General features: G+C 37.3%; 1 protein-coding gene across 9 annotated transcripts in view; it reads left to right on the top strand.

Annotated features, from left to right (window-relative positions):
• LOC126477859 (histone deacetylase 6) overlaps positions 1–16,869 on the top strand; it is a 329,968-nt gene that overhangs the window by 265,044 nt on the left and 48,055 nt on the right. For all 9 annotated transcript variants that reach the window (XM_050103654.1, XM_050103653.1, XM_050103652.1 and 6 more), the window contains 3 exons: positions 4,270–4,399; positions 9,498–10,504; positions 14,780–14,938. In XM_050103654.1, coding sequence (XP_049959611.1) covers positions 4,270–4,399; positions 9,498–10,504; positions 14,780–14,938 — 1,296 coding nt within the window. The remainder of the gene's footprint in view (positions 1–4,269; positions 4,400–9,497; positions 10,505–14,779; positions 14,939–16,869) is intronic.

Raw genomic sequence — 16,869 nt, 5'->3', positions numbered from 1 at the left:
ATCGTAACTGTCTTTTGTTTGGTTAGCCTGTCTGTGGTATCAGTGGTATCACTGTTTTAAATCATCATCATCATCATCCTAACAGTACAGCTGTAAAACTTATATCTTCGATATAACAAATATTTGGCTGTTTCTTCCAAATAAATTGTGATTTCTGAGGTTGTGGTTACAGTGGGGCACAACTATTTTTTCTGAACAAATTGTGGATTTCACTTTTATGCTGATGTGAGAATGTTGCTGTGTTTCTTGCTTCTAAATACATCATCTGCCCACCACTCTCTCATTGGCTGTGTAGAACCTGCAGCTGATGCATCCCCTATCATTCTTGTCATACCAGATGGCGAGAGTTGACAACATTGCTGTGCGAAACACATAAGCACACTGCTACCTTCAACCTAGACATCCACCATCTGCTGCAGAAGTGTACACTGTTGTCGAGTATTTGTCCAATTTTAAAGTCAGTTTGATTCAGAGTACAAATGAATTCAGCCAAACTGCAGTTTATACATGGTAGATGTCAATAAAAAGCGAAAGTATGCATTGTAGATTCCCATAGTTGGCAACACAATGAAATTTGCTGCCTGCTCAACACTCCCCGCCTCGCATTCATCAACATAGTTTTCAATTCTCACTGAAGTTGATGTCACTGTTCTCCCTCCAACTCTTCTGTAATGGTGTGCTTGAGCTAGTGTGGAACACGGAAGTCAGTATCTTATAGTGTGCAGGTCATATGTAGAAGCAGCAGCTAATACATAAATGAAAGAACACAATCACAATTCAGTCCAGTTCTCAGACTTCCACTTGTCCCATGATCTAGTCACATCTGTTGGTACTGTCTACATAATGGGTCTTTCTGCTGCAACTTATTTTTGCAATAATAATTGCAGTCAGTTTATATGATTAATTCCATATCTTAAACATTTAATTCTGAATTAATTTTCTTTCTCATTTAATCTGACTGTCACCATCTTGTTCTAAAGCTGGAAACATTCTCTCATGGTATTCAAAGATGTGAACAGTGACTGAATTTCTCATTTGCAACCCACATGGTAAATCATTAGAGTTTCTCATAACCAAATAAAGTATTAACTTGGATTCAGAATCAAGTAATAGCTTTTGAATGACAGGATTTTAGCCTTTAGAAATTAGCTTTACTTAAAAAGCACATAAATGTATGTATGCAATATCCATACATATATGAGAACTTTTACTGCAGACCTGTTCAAATGCAACAAAAGTTCGTAAGTTAATAGAATTTATGCTATTTCCTCCTATGTAGTTTTTAAGCAGATCATTAGAATATTGTTGTGGCTAGTTCATAGTTTTGCGAGTATCCCGTTCACTGGCGCCATGAGTTGAATGTCACGTGATTGTTCGATTAAGGTCGATACTGTATCTATCACAGGAGTGCTTCTGCGTATCTGGAAATCTTGAGCCTATTTGAACTCGAGTATTGTTTTCTAAGCCCTACCCTATGGAATCCTTGAAAATAAATTTGTACGAAAATGCAAAAGCCAAAGCTTCATCTGTAAATGTAAGATAACCCCTATATTCATCCATTAAACAATGTAAAAACGTTGACCTTAGCAGCAATAGTTTAATTTGCGAATATAAGATGACCCCCTATTTTTCGAATGACGAATTTGGGAAGAAACCTAGTCATATAATTGGGTAAATATGGTAAATCAGGCACAGGCACTGCTGAGAGGATTAGGTCAGAAAGTACACTAAAGGTGGTAAATGAATCTTGTTGTTTTGACAACAGAATAAGTGACAATGGCTGAAGTAATAAGGATATAAAATTTACAAATAAAAGTGTATAAATAATCTGATGCTGCATGTTTCAGAATTAAAAAAAAAAACTTTATTTTTTACATGAAGAATTAATTATAATGAATTTTATATAAGATTGGTGCCAATTTTTTGATTACTGACCAAAAGCAAAATGTTTGACTTTGTCAATTTGTAATTGTGGATGAGAATAGAGTCCACCGCTTCAAGGCAGAAGTGAAACAGCTGTCGTAGCAGTGGGTTGGAGAAAGCCCTCCACCAAATGAAGTATGTTTCATGTACCTGAAAGATTGTGGGTAGTGTTTTCTGGAAGGCTCGAGGTATTATTCTTAGTTGTTATGTTAAGAAGAGTTAAAAAAATAAGAGGCAAATACTATGGAAATCTATTGGGCCAATTGGATTGAAAAATTGTGAGAAGAGGTGTGATGTGTCCACAGAATGGATTTGGTGTTGGGAAACCGAGAGATTTGAAATATGGATTCTTAGAACATTCGCCTTATTTACTACAGTTGTCATTCTCTTGAATTTTTTATGTATTGACACATCGAAAGAAAGTTATGATGTTAAAATGTTTTAAGTACAATGAAACAATTAACAATAGCCACAGATGGATATATTGTTGACATTGTGGTAATATAGTTCAGGCATGGGATAGAGCCACAAGTTTCTGTGGCCAGTATCAGTAAAATCTTTTTGTGTGTACTACTGCATCTTCTTATAAAATATTTAACATTCAATTAACTGACCTATTAAGTATTTTATAAGACGACAGTACACCCAGAATGATTTTGAAGAGACTGGACAAAGTACATGAACAATGTCATATAATGAGTTCCATTTTGACTACATGAAACAGTCTTTACACAAAATTAGCAATCTTTGAACTTGACCTAATTTATATTAGTTTATTGTGGCTTTCTCACTGGTATTTCAGTTTCAAAAGTTTCTTCATTGAGACTAGAAGTGTACCGTCAAACAGGGTGATTTCGGACACCGGGTCGAATTTGGACAGTATGGCTTATTTGCTCTATGCCACTGCATAGAAACAAAGAGTTACCTATTTTAACACCTGTGCGCCAGTTATTTTAAGCACAAGATTGCATTTATTGCTTTCAACAACTTTTATTTTGTGTCAATTGTTTCCCTAGGTGAATAACTGACGAACAGTCTGTGTTAAACATCCATGCGTTATCGTAAAGTGGAAACTTTCTATTGTTGCGTAGAATGGGAAGTTATTGTAACCGTAATTGTTGATGTGCTACATAGCTAACAGCATTGAGACAATTTATGTAAAAGTTTGTCGAGTTTCTCGTGCAAGGTTATAAAATAACGACGGTTTTTATAAAACTGTGTACTGTATGGGGTGATTTCGGGCAATGCCGAGAACATATAAGTGCAGGAGAGGTGCTACAGTATGGTGTAATTATGACCTGGAACTTTTAGATAAAGCTGTTCGTGATATTCAGAGTGGTAAATTATCATACAGAAAAGAGTGTGATTTGTGTGGTATACCTAAATCAACCCTACAAAAAAAAGTGCAGGAAGCACATCCGAAAGAAATGGGAGGACAGCCAGTGCTAAATAAAGAAGAATAAGAAATGTTGAAGCAAGGTATCTTGAGGGCTGCTTGTTGGGGATTTCCCTTCATTAAATTCGGTATTAGATATTTAGTTAAAGGCTACCTTGATAAATCTGGCCAAAAAGAGAAGAAATTTCGTAATAATTTGCCAGGAGAAGAATGGGTGCATTTATTCCTCAAACGACAGTCAGAAGTTCTTTCCGTTTGCTTAACAAGCTCGTGCAGAAGTGAACAAAGAGACTGTTAACATGTTTTTCTTCAATATCAAGGCAAAGCTGGAAAATCTCCCACCTAGCAACATGATCAACTATGATGAAACCATCATTCCGTATCACTTATTCATAACAAAGGACTACCTTAAAATGTGCAAAACGTCACCAAAATCAAATAAAAAGCATGTAGAATTTAAAAAAAAAGAAAAAAAGAAAAAAAAAGAAGAAGAAAGGTTAGTAACTGTCCAAATTCACCCTATATATATACTGTAACTTCGGACAGATATTTAAAAAACACATGTGTCCGAAATCATCCCAATCCATGGGGTGACTTTGTGCACTTTATTTAACCACCTCAGATAAATATACCTACACATACACTTTCTGGTTCTGGGATATTTTATTTGTTACACATATACCCTACCACTTCCATAACAATCAATTTAATCTAACAATATATACGAAAGTTACAATCAAAATAACGACAAAACCATCCGAAATCACCCTGTTTGACAGTGCTCCAATTTCATCGTGATGCTGACATTATACCATTTAAATCGTGCAACAGATAAATATATGCAACTGAATTTATGCATGTAATACAATTAGGCAACTGAACCAGTAGTACTATCATCATATTTTTGTAGCTACATCTTTCATTTGATTCTTACTGATTTGTTTTAAAAGCGTGGAATGGGTGATGGAGATTACGTCACAGCGTTTCACCAGGTAGTGCTTCCTGTGTGTTATCAGTTCAACCCGGAACTGGTACTTGTCTCTGCTGGCTTTGATGCTGCTATTGGTGATCCATTAGGAGGTATACAGACACACTTTAATAATTTTCACTTTAGTGTTTTTTTAATTGCTTTGTCGCAGCTACCTAGTTCTTTAGGCAGCCATGACAGTATTAATCATGTTAGGGTGTTATTGCCGTACATTTGTAAATTTATTGAACACAAAAAATCAAGAATTCATGCCTTTTATAACAATTTTACCTCAAAGTCGCGATTTTAATTTCTTTAATATATAGTTTCATCTGATGCCATCATCAGATTCTTTATATGTGTTTATTCTGATACGTTGTAGCCAGTGAGATATACATACACAAGTAATTAAATTAAATAAAATAAAATTGCGATCTTTATGGGATAAAAAGTTATGTTTTTAAATCACAAAATAAAGTATATACAGTTATGATGCCTCTTTTAGTTGTATTTCAACTTGCATACCAATCTTATCAGTACTTTCCACTCTTTCTTACTCTCTCATCTGTCTACCTACCTACCTACCGACCTACCTACCTACCTACCTACCTACCTCTTTTTTCAGCTGAATGATAGCTGCTGACAAAATTTCTCATCCAACTCTGTTATATTTTGATAAACAGAAGACTGGAAGTGAGTTTTATCACAGAACAGAATGAAATGTGCAGCTTTTATGTTATAGTCTTTAAGGAAACTAAAAAGTGAGAACATAAGGGCCCAGTTTGGTGTGCTTGGATTAAAATAACTAGGTTTCAATGAGTTGAGTGGTAGGGGCCAGATGCTGGCCAGTTGTAGTTCCCTCTGTGTTACTGTTTAATAGGTACAAGTAGAGCCTTGTCAAGCAAAGCCAGGTGCATGCTGGCAATACTGTCCCTTAGCGCTGCAATCCATCAGTCAGAAAGTTATCAAATAAAGGAAAGTCCATGTTGGAATATCAACAATATTATGAGAAGGATAAATTGCTGCTCATCATATGTATAACATTTTGAGCTGCAGCAGACAGGCAACACATTCAGCTTACGGCTACAGCCTTCTTCAGAACCCCCCCCCCCCACCCACACACACACACACACACACACACACACACACACACACACACACACACACACACACACACACGTCCTGCTGGACATCAGGCTGGTTGTCGTACCAATATAAAAAACTATGCAATGATTTCGACAGTGCTTGTATGTGACATTGTGGCTGCTTTTGGAGGTGACCCAGCCTCTTGCACTTATATCCTCCACAGGGATGTGATCTCTTTGGCAAGGGGTTGGGATTGCGAGCAGCATACAGATGGACTAAGATGATGTGGAGGTTGAATGGCGGACACAACCCCACATTAGGAGGGTGGGAAGGGCCTTGGGTAGGTTCTTCATCATTTCAGAGCTCGATCATAGATAATGAGAACCCTGATGCAGGATGTGGTTCAGTTGTTCCAATCCGGGGTGTTTTTAGATGATGAAGGGTGCACTAATTTGCAGTTGGTTGGAGAATTGGAGTGTGTGGGGCATATGGCACGGAAATCTTTGTTCGGACTATGCCTGGAGGTAGAGCCTGTCTAAGAAGGGCCTTGTGAGCCCCAAGCATGCTGGGCAAGGGAGTTCTTGTCACAGCAGATACTCCATCCCCAGGTGACCATGTTGTATGGGAGGGATTTTTTGGTGTGCAATGAGTGGCAGCTGTTGAACTGCAGGTACTGTTGCTGGGTTTAATGTGGCCAAAGGTGTGGATGGAACCATCAGAGAAGAGGTGGTCAGCATTTAGGAAGATGGCACGTTTGGTTAAGGAGGACCAGGTGAGAGAAAGTGTTGAAGTTGTGAAGAAATGAGGGAAAGTTGTCCTGGCCCTGGGTCCAGATCATGAAGATATCATCATTGGCCTGAACCAGACCCAGAGTTAGGGTTTTGGGACACTAGGGATGGTTCTCTAAATGACATATGAACATGTTGGCATAGGAGTTGGACGTACTGCAGATTTGTTTATGTGGCTTTCTATCAAAGGACACATAGTCGTGTCTTAGGGCAAAGTTAGTAAGGTGTTTGAGGAATGAGGTAGTGGGTTTGGAGTCTGAAGGATATTGGGGGAGGTAGTGTTCACTAGAGGATAGACCATTGGCATGAGGGATGCTGGTTTATAGGGAAGTGGCATCAATAGTGACAAGCAGGAATGCAGAAGACAAAGGAGTGGGACAGTCGAGGGTCAGTGAAATTAGTCTTTGATGTAGGAGGCTAGATTTCAAGCAATTGGTTGGAGGTGTCGGTCAGTGAGGCCCAAAATTCTTTCAGTGGGGGCACAATAACTGTCTACAATGGGGTGTCCAGTATTGTTGGGTTTATGGATTTTGAGGAGCATGTGGAAGTGGATGTGTGGGTGCCACAGGGGTGAGAAGGGAAATGTATTCAGGGGAGAGGTTCCAGGAATTGCCTAGTAATCTCTCTGGCAGAGTTTATAAGTGAAAGAATCAGTTGGCAGAGGCTTTCTGCCAGGTAGTCACTGTGATTCATAACAACAGTGGTGGAACCTTTGTCAGTAGGTAGCATGATTAGGTGAGGATCTGTTTTGAGGCTGTGTATGGCTGTCCTTTCTTGTGCTGGAAGGTTGGTGTTCTTAGGAAGAGATCTATAGAAGGATGGTGACACCAAGTTGGAGGTAAGTAATTCCTGGAGGATGACTAGTCAGTGGTTAGGTGGGAGGCAACAGAGGAGGATCACCGTTGGGTGGCGATATGAACTGCAAGTGGCAGGTTCAGGTTTAGTGTTAGGATTTGGTTGGTGGGGCTGGTGTCAAAGAAGTCTTTCCATTGCAGGAACTGATAGGAGGAGAGTGGGTCTTTGACAAGTCCATCATGGTTAAATTTGGGTGTAGGCCCGAAAGTGAAGCCTTTGGAATGGAATCCCTTTCCCTTGCTGAAACCTAGACCCACATCCCATTCCTTAAATGCTGCCTAAACCCTGGACCATGTACCATCGCACCCATGGATCTTTTTCCTTTCTCTGCTTCCCCCCCCCCCCCCCCCCCCCCCCCCTCTCCTGTCCCACAGCCTCCCGATGCTTTGTGGGCAGCCTTGTCCTCCTGGTGCTGCCTAGTCTGTGCATTCTCTGCCAGACAGCATTCTTCACTCCCCCCCCCAACCATACCCTGCTATCCCTTCCCCTTCTCTACCCCACTCCGGATTGTTGCTTTAGTTCAACACCACACAGCAACTCAAGCTATGACTCTGCTCTTAAAAGAAGTTACAGTGACACTTCCGCATATTTAAGTGAGGAGTATCACAGTGTGCAGTCAGATTAAGTCTGGGGAGAGTTTATTTTTTACTACATACGTAAACAATGTACAAGATTTATTAATTCCATTCTTTTTAAATTGTATCATTTTGGATTAAATATCAATAACTTAAGAGTGAAAATCATAAGACCTGAAGAATTTGAAGCAAGATTTTTCACTACAAATATAGACTACAGTGCACATGTTTCTGAATGCATATCTGTACACATTGTTCACTTAAATGGATGGATAGATGACACTAGGGTGTGCTGCACTTCAGCATTTTATAGTGTAGCACAGATATTGAGCAGGAGTTTTGAGCCATGTTTCTTTGAACTGGATGACCAGCTTCAGTGACAACATGCATTCAAATGTGTCACAGCTTCTGAAACAGTTTCTTTGAAATCATGTCCCCATTCCACAACCAGTGTAGGTCATACAAGATAGAAATATAAGATGAAAATAGAGAATCCACTGACTGCAACTTACATGTCTTTTGTTATTTATGTAATCAATTTCAAAATGTTCAGTTTAATCTCCAGATGTTCTTGTAACAAGAAAATTCTTTAATTAAGGACACTCAACATGTCATAATTATGAACATAAACTTCAATTATGAAATAATTACTGAAATTTTATCATACTCCATTTCATTAGCAATAACTATGTTTTGGTACTATTTTACAAAATACCATATATTTATATATGATAACTAAGACATTACATTTGCACCACCAATAGTTCTGTGCCATATGCCTCAGACTGGCAGTCACAAAAAGAAAGGAAAAGATTAAAATAGTTTTTATTTGTGTAAAGTTAAGGAAATTTATTTAAGAGGTCTAAAGTTCTAGTGATTTAATACAAGTAACATTAATTCTGCTTTAAGAATGCATTTCACACTTATTTCAGAAACTACTGGTTAAACTTTAATCAGACTTGCACTTTTATTTAGCAAATTCTATCCAAAAGAACAGCATAACTCATGAGAAATGGTTAGCTCAGATGGCAAGCAAATGCTGACCAAAAAAAAAAAAAAATGTGGAGGAGTGCTGTATAAAGGAAATGAACTTGAAGACAATATAACAGAAAGAGAAAAGGAATTAGGAAAAGATGAGATGGGAGACATGGGACTGCAAGAAGAATTTGACGAAGTACTGAAAAGTCTAAGCTGAAAAAAGAAATGCAGGCATGCACTCTAAATTATTGATATGCTACGCAAGGGAGAACCGTTTATGGCAAAACAAGTCATTTACATGAAACCAGCAAAATACCCTCAGACTGCAAGGAGAATATAACAACTCCAGTTCCAACCAAGGCAGTTGTTGACAGGTGTGAATACTATCGAACAGTCATTTTCATAAGTCATGTTTACTAAATACCAACATGAATAATTTACAAAAAAATGAGAAGATGTGTAGAAACCAACTTTGGGCTGGATCATGTTGTGTTCTGGGGAAGTGTAGGAACACGCGAGACAAGGCAAACCTACCATCTGTAGCTGTCCCAGATTTTGCACAAAAGTACTTATGATCGGGTGCTCCAGAGTGTTTGTTGTATAGGCGCTATTGTCCATTCCAAACTCTCACGACTACTATAATCATATGTCTGGCTATGGAGTCAAATGCCCTCTTAAAATAGTAAAAGTATATCGTGAGCATTTACTTATCTCCAATTAGCATGTTGGGTTTTGATCAGAGCCTTAATGATAAAGATCTGTCTGTTACTGAATTTAGCATATAGCCTCCTCCCCCGTACACACACACACACACACACACACACACACACACACACACACACACACACACACATCATTTTAAAGTTTGAAAACTGTTATTTATATCTCACTAATAATTCATATCTAATTTTTTGTTTTTCTCATTACAGGTTGTAAAGTAACACCTGAAGCATATGGTCACATGGCGCATTGGCTGTCTTCATTAGCAAATGGCAAAATAATTTTATGTTTAGAAGGCGGATACAATATTACATCAATCTCCTATGCTATGACACTTTGCTCAAAAGCTCTTCTTGGTGATCCTTTACCACCATTACAAGCAAAGTTAGCTCCTAGCCAGAGTGCTATAAATACAATTCGCAATGTTGTAAAAGTTCAGAGTAATTATTGGTCTTGTCTTAGATTTGGAGTTTCTTTCCTTGATCAGCAGTACTTGACTGACCATATGAAAGCAGTGGGAGATACTGATGTGGTAAGCAGCTGTTCACAATGCAAAGAAGAAATGTCAGCACAGATTCCCAATGCCAGTTCGATTTCATTGGAAGATACATTTGCTAGAATAAACTTAAGAGAGGAAGTGGCACTACACTATTCAAAATCTGCATCTAGTCACATAACAACCAAAGATAACTACTTAAATGATAGCAATTATTTCTCAAGTTCTGGTGAAGACAAGTCTCCAGACAGTCCTATGGACTTTTCAGGAACAAGTTCACTTATAAGCCCAATTTCTTCTCCAGGAGACTGTAACCCATCTTGGTCTCTTAGCCCACCAGTCAGTGTCACAATACCAGAGAATGTTTGTAATGAAACAGTTGTAAATACACAGTTTTCCGACAAAATTGAAGCTGAACTTGAACTAGATGAGAAAAACAGAAATGTAGCAAGAAAAAATTCTGAACTTTCACTTTTGTCAGATTTAGGACATGATAGCAATGAGAATCCAATCACAGAAAAACATCCAAAAGGTATAGGAGATACTGAAATATCACTTCGCAGAATGGCAGATAATAATACAAGCAGCAGTGGAAGCAACTCCCAACAAGCTGGGGCAAGTAATTCTGCAGATGGTGGTGATGCTGCTGATTCTTCTGCTGCATCTGGATCGAGCAGCAGACCACGTCGTCTTGTGGACTACTTAGCTGAAAATATGCAGGTGAGAACACTACATTTTTGGTTTTACAACATTATCATAATTTGTAAATTTAAAATGTCAAAGGTAAGTGGGTACATGGGGTGGGAATAGTCATACATTTGAAATTACTTTTGGTAAGTTAGTCACATGTTCTGTAGGTCTTTTGTATGAAATTATGGAAACTATGTAGAATGAGTTAATTGTTAATGAATGTGAAAGACAGTTTTGACAAAGAAATGTTGTGTGAGACCTTGTTCTCTTATTTTACATATTGCACATCCTGTAGTTTACATTCTGTAACACAAGAAATATAAGGTTTTATGTACCTGTAACCATGACAGTGCTCAAACAGGCAGAGCTTATCCCTTTTTTATATTTTAAGAAAAAACTTTTTATTTTTAAAGAGAATATTCAAATTGAAGTTGTACATTATTTTCTATAGTTGTCATTTTAATTTGTGACTGATTCTGTTTTAGGCTAAGAATAAAGTAATGTAAAACTGTGTTTCTCTTTAATCATCAGTCGTGAATGCAAACAGTGTAGTGCTTGGAGATAAATTTCATAAATTTTCCATATACAGGTTTCTGACATTTGTCAATCATCTTGTTTACATGTTTTGAAACATTAAAATCTACACTTCTTACTTGCTGGTTTGTCTTCATTATTTGACCCAGTGCTTGCTTATTATAGGTAATACTTTTTTGGCACCTATTTTTCATGTTTTCGTATCATGGTTCTCAACTAACACAATGGGGAACCGCTCACAGCTGTTAACTTCCTCTTTAAATGCTTATATGAATTTATTCCAATGTAGTTCAATGTATCGTAAAAATAATTGCCTTGGTCATTTCCGTGAGGCCACTTTCATTTAATATTTTCTAGTCAGCTGGTCAGTATTTTCACTCCATATTTAGTTTTATTATATAATTACAGAGTTTCTGGAAGACATTTTCAATCATTTCTAAGAGCTACACTAGAATGAAGTGTATTAAGAATGAGATAATTTTTATTTTTAGTGTGTTGTTGAATTTCATATCAGCGCACACTCCGCTGCAGAGTGAAAATCTCATTCTGGAAACATCCCCCAGGCTGTGGCTAAGCCATGTCTCCGCAATATCCTTTCTTTCACGAGTGCTAGTTGTGCAAGTTTCGCAGGAGAGCTTCTGTAAAGTTTGGAAGGTAGGAGACGAGGTACTGGCAGAAGTAAAGCTGTGAGTACCGGGCGTGAGTCGTGCTTCGGTAGCTCAGTTGGTAGAGCACTTGCCCGCGAAAGGCAAAGGTGCCGAGTTCGAGTCTCGGTCGGGCACACAGTTTTAATCTGCCAGGAAGTTTCGTATCAGCGCACACTCCGCTGCAGAGTGAAAAATCTCATTCTGGAGTTTTCATTATGGTTCCATACTTGTGGCACTAAATAAAACTTCTCTATTATGAATCGTATTGATCTTCTTTCACTTATAACAAGTTGTAAAAATTGCGTAACACACCTAAATCTATCCCCTATTGCAACTTTGCTGACCTGTTCTGATTCACCACAAGTCTCCTATATCTTCTTCTCCTAATAATCTCTAGATTATTGTATTGTGTTTAAATACTTATTAAATAATTCAACACATCACTGCTGAGTTTACTTTTCATTTCATTCACATTTATTGCAACCAGACATGATCACGATCACCACTTTGCTTGTAATGAATTACATAAATTTGTCAACACAGATCAATAAGCTCCAGAGCTTAAGAGTGGCCTAACAAAAATTCACAAATGGTTCATAAAACAAACATAGTAACTTTCCTCTTTGAATGCTAGCTGCCAACTGACTGACATACAACTGTGCATACTGAATGATGGAAAATGACTGGATCTACTAACTTCATGCATGATGCCCATTTAAAAAGATGTGTGTGGGAGAGAAATTACAAAGTGTTAAAATAGAAAGCTAATATATTTTAAATATTAATGTAAAATAAAAATAGAAAATACATCAACATATGAGGAAGTGAAGTAAATCGGTTTAACTATGAACTGTATTCTCTTAAACTGGTATAAATAATTAGTCAGTAGTATGAGGCAGAAGTTTTGGTGCACACTTAGATCTACCAAAGCCCACCAACAATTTTCTGGAAACTTAATTCTCTAATTTAACTGTTTCATAAATTGACATATTATTCAAGGAAAATTTACGTTTAGGCTGACATGCAATAACATTGGATTTTTTAAAGGATTACATTTTAAGATTTGAGCTTTCTAAAATGTAATTTTGATGAGAAATAACATTTGAAGTACTAAGTTTTAGGAAAAGATAATACATTCTTTCGCAAGAAGAGAATGGTGGATGTTAATTTTTTTTAAAGAAGGTATTCACAAGTTTAGTCACAAATTGACTATTGTCATTGTTGGCCTGAAATCAATACATTGAGTAATCGAGTTTAGCAAATTTTATTGTGAATAAGAATGTATGAATTATATGTAATCATGGTGTATGCATTATGTGTAGAAAAGATAAAAGAAAAGGGAAAAAAAATTATATGTTGAAGGAGTGGGATTACAGCAAGTAGACACACTCCACTTAACTAGAATTCATTAGTTCTGTTGTTCCTATTGTGAAAGAACTATGCCCACGTACATTCTTCACATAAATTTGCAGTAATTTTCTTTTGATATGTTTATGGTGTCAACTTTTCCTTACACCTCTTACTGTCAACCATTCATTACCATGTTGTACACTTTCTTGATAATTTCTTCAGTGATTACAATTTCGAGACTTTCTCCATGAGGATAATCACCAGGAAAACACTTCACCATTTCAATGTACTGATCAATTTCATAACTAAGACATAATGCATTTATGCTAAAGCTGCAGTCTATTGTCTTCCAGCTGACTAGTTGTGAGCATTTGTTGTGGCTGTATTTAATTGAACAGGGTTCAACTTAATGAAAAAAATCATAACTTTGGTGTAGATTTGTAACGTTCTTCACATAATGTGCAACTACATTGGGTCATTCAAATTTAATAACGGTTGAAAGTGAAGAAACAGACTCCATATAAAGTTTCATCTATGTGGCAAGGGTAGATTGCTGTTCACCACAAAGAGTAAGTATTGAGCTGCAGACAGGCACAGTGAAAGATAATGCTAGAAATTTTCAGCTTTCAGACTAAATCCTTTATCAGAAGTGGAACACACACACACACACACACACACACACACTCACTCACTCACTCACTCACTCACTCACTCAGAGAGAGAGAGAGAGAGAGAGAGAGAGAGAGAGAGAGAGAGAGAGAGAGAGACACTCTGTCATCTCCAGGTTGTAAGGAGACTGCAGTCGGACCTTAGTGCCCAAAGATGACAGTGGCCATGAGTGAGTGTATGAGTTGTGCTTCTTCGAACGTATGTGATTTTTCTACTTCTGATGAAGGACTTATTCTAAAAGTTGAATATTTGTTGCATTATTTTTCATTGTGCCTGTCTGTAACTCAGTGCCTCCTCTATGTGGTGACTATCAGTCTATCTATATTGTTATTCCATCTCGGACTCTCAGTTGTTAGGATGAGTTTCTGTTGATGATGAACCCTGTAAAAAAAAATTATTTCATGAATGCATGGTATTCTGTTTTGACGTTCAGTTGTTAGGATGAGTTTCTGTTGATGATGAGCCCTGTAAAAAAAATAATTTCATGAATGCATGGTATTCTGTTTTGACTGTTTGAATAAAAAGACAGACAGCACAACTGCTTCAATGATCTATATGCTGAAAACTATTCCACAACTCATTTTGCCACTTGACTTTGATCATTTCAAAGCATGTATCAATAATAAATACAAAATTTCTTCAATCTCAGTATTGTATCTGTGGCACACCAAGTGTTTTTCTCCTTGCCTTGAGCTAATAAACTAAAAAAAAATTAAGTACTAATTTGAAACTCTTGGTTCAAGAATAGAAAACTCTTGTCAACAGAGGTAGTTAGTGTCATTCGTTGTTAGTAATCAGTGTAGTCATGTTGGTAAAATAGGCTACTTTGTATCACTGGAAAAAGCAACTACTTTTTTTTTTTTTTTTTTTTAAAGTAGGAGCAGTATTTGCTAGTTTCAGTTGGTTGATTTATAGTCTTTTGAAGACAAATTGATATGTAATTGTTAGTACAGCATACAGGTGCTTCTCTTAGTGTATGCTTTGACTCTTTCCACATCTATCAATGTTGTCCTTCATGACAGGTTCTAAGGAACACATTGCCTAAAGGAATGAACTAAACAAGCTATATACAGAAGTATTGCCTTCATAATAATGTTTTTTGCAGATGTTGGTGGCTGGAGAAATGTTTGCTGTTGTACCATTGCCTGGTTGTCCTCACTTGGATCGTGTAAGAGAAGTGCCTCCATGTGGTATAAACTGCACTCTACCTTGTCTTGAGTGTGGATCAACAAGAGAGAATTGGATTTGTCTTGAATGTTACACTGTAAGTTAATAACACGGCACTTATATATGTGTGTACTTAAACTATTATCATCTTGTGTACAGTGAGCTGTGTAGATGTGTTTATTTTGATCACTACAAAAATGTTGTATTCAGAACTTCGTACCACATGGATCACATAAATAGAGGGTTATTTGTAATGTAACAGGGTAATTTGAAATGTAGTATCTTATTTTCCGCAAGATTTAGGTCCATTTCTGGCAAAATTCGCATCTAAATTATTAAACAGCGGAAACTCCAGGTTGGAACACCAAAATGTGAGGAAAAATGTATTGCTACTTACCATAAAGATGACGCATTAAGTTGCAATTAGGCACAGTTGAAAGCTTTTGGCCACAGCCTTAATTTCTCTTTCTTTTTCTGATGAAGGCTGTGGCCAAAAGCTTAGGTCCAAGTGTCTTTTAATTGTGCATCCAAATTATTTTTCTTTGTAAATGATTAGACGTACAAATTTGAAAGTTTGTCACGATACATGCCTAAAATTGCCACACTACTTTGAAATTGACTGTTTAAAATAATAGTGATGTGGAGCTTTTGTATTGGAATGTTTGCTTTTTTCACTGAAATGGCCTTTGCTTGTTTTCTTCTTTTTGCTGTATGTAAGCTTTTTCGGTTGAGAAGCAGCAAACTTTTCCTGCCAGTGAACAGATTATGTCACGGATTTAAGGTGTTTCTGGACATGATTTCTTTATTCTCACTCAATTTGATAAAGGCAGAATATTGATTTTGACCTTTCATGACTGACAAGGTATTTAGCATAGAAGTAGAACTGAAAGTATGACTCAGCATCATCAGAGTACATATTCACAGATTTTGTTCTCTGGTTGCTGTGGTGCAGAGTATGGGTACTGTAAATTGGCAGTCTGCCGTGAGTGTAAAGAAAGTAGAATTATGGCTGCTGGAAGTAAAGCGGAATGGTTTGGAGGGAAAAGCTCCGCCTCTCTCTCTCTCTCGCAGGTCTCTTCATTCATTTCAAAATATGAAAAGAATGCACAACGCAAAGCATTCAGGAATGGCTGCTGTGCAGTTGCATACCTTGGTTCACAATGTCATAAATAAGGTAGTTCAGGCCCAACCTTGACTAGTATTTGACACAACCATAGTTCAAAATAACCACCACCTGAAACTGCCATTTTACACCAACTTTTGCATTTCAGCTGGTGGACAAATGTACGGATTTCTGTGTTCTAAAAAATGCTAGGTCCAACAACCAAGTCCCATGTTGCATTACACAATGTGATTCTTTATGCAATTGTAAACAAACAAACAATTTGTCAACTTCAGTGGTTTGCCATACTATGTGGTAGAGTGCAGCTCTGCTTGCTGTGTTTGCTAAGCACTGATGATGTTTTATGTTTTTGAGAGGAATTTTGATTGATAGCTGATTTGACAAGATGTTTGGTGTTGTTTGTGATGTTTCACCACACATGTTGAGTGAGAAAGAGGTTTTCTCACCGTATCATGGGTTTACAATATTGTGGAAACTACAGCCAATAGAATATACGGATAAAAACAAAAGTGCACTGATAGGTACCAAAATGGCAGAGGTATTACATCTTTTTCAGCCTTATATTAGGCAGGAACACATTAAGAAGAAAATCATACAAATGTACAGATGGGAATGCACTAAAATAAAATAAAAATTAAAGCTCTCAATTTCTTCCACAGGTGATGTGTGTGTTCCATTTTTGTCGCATATTAATGCACATTCATTAGCTTTCTCTCTCAATTTCAACCATTCTCTGCACCAGTGTTGTGCCCCCCCCCCCCCCCCCCCCCACACACACACACACACACACACACACACACACACACACCACACCCTCCTCCCCCTCCTTTTTTTTATTTTTAAGTACACATTGCAAGAAATGCTTTCAATTGATATCCATCCCCAGTAGTATCAAAATCTTTTGT

Source organism: Schistocerca serialis, chromosome 1, assembly GCF_023864345.2.
Source record: "Schistocerca serialis cubense isolate TAMUIC-IGC-003099 chromosome 1, iqSchSeri2.2, whole genome shotgun sequence".
Classification (NCBI taxonomy): domain Eukaryota; kingdom Metazoa; phylum Arthropoda; class Insecta; order Orthoptera; family Acrididae; genus Schistocerca; species Schistocerca serialis.
Note: the sequence above shows the minus strand (reverse complement) of the source record. Positions and strands in the feature narration are given on the sequence as shown.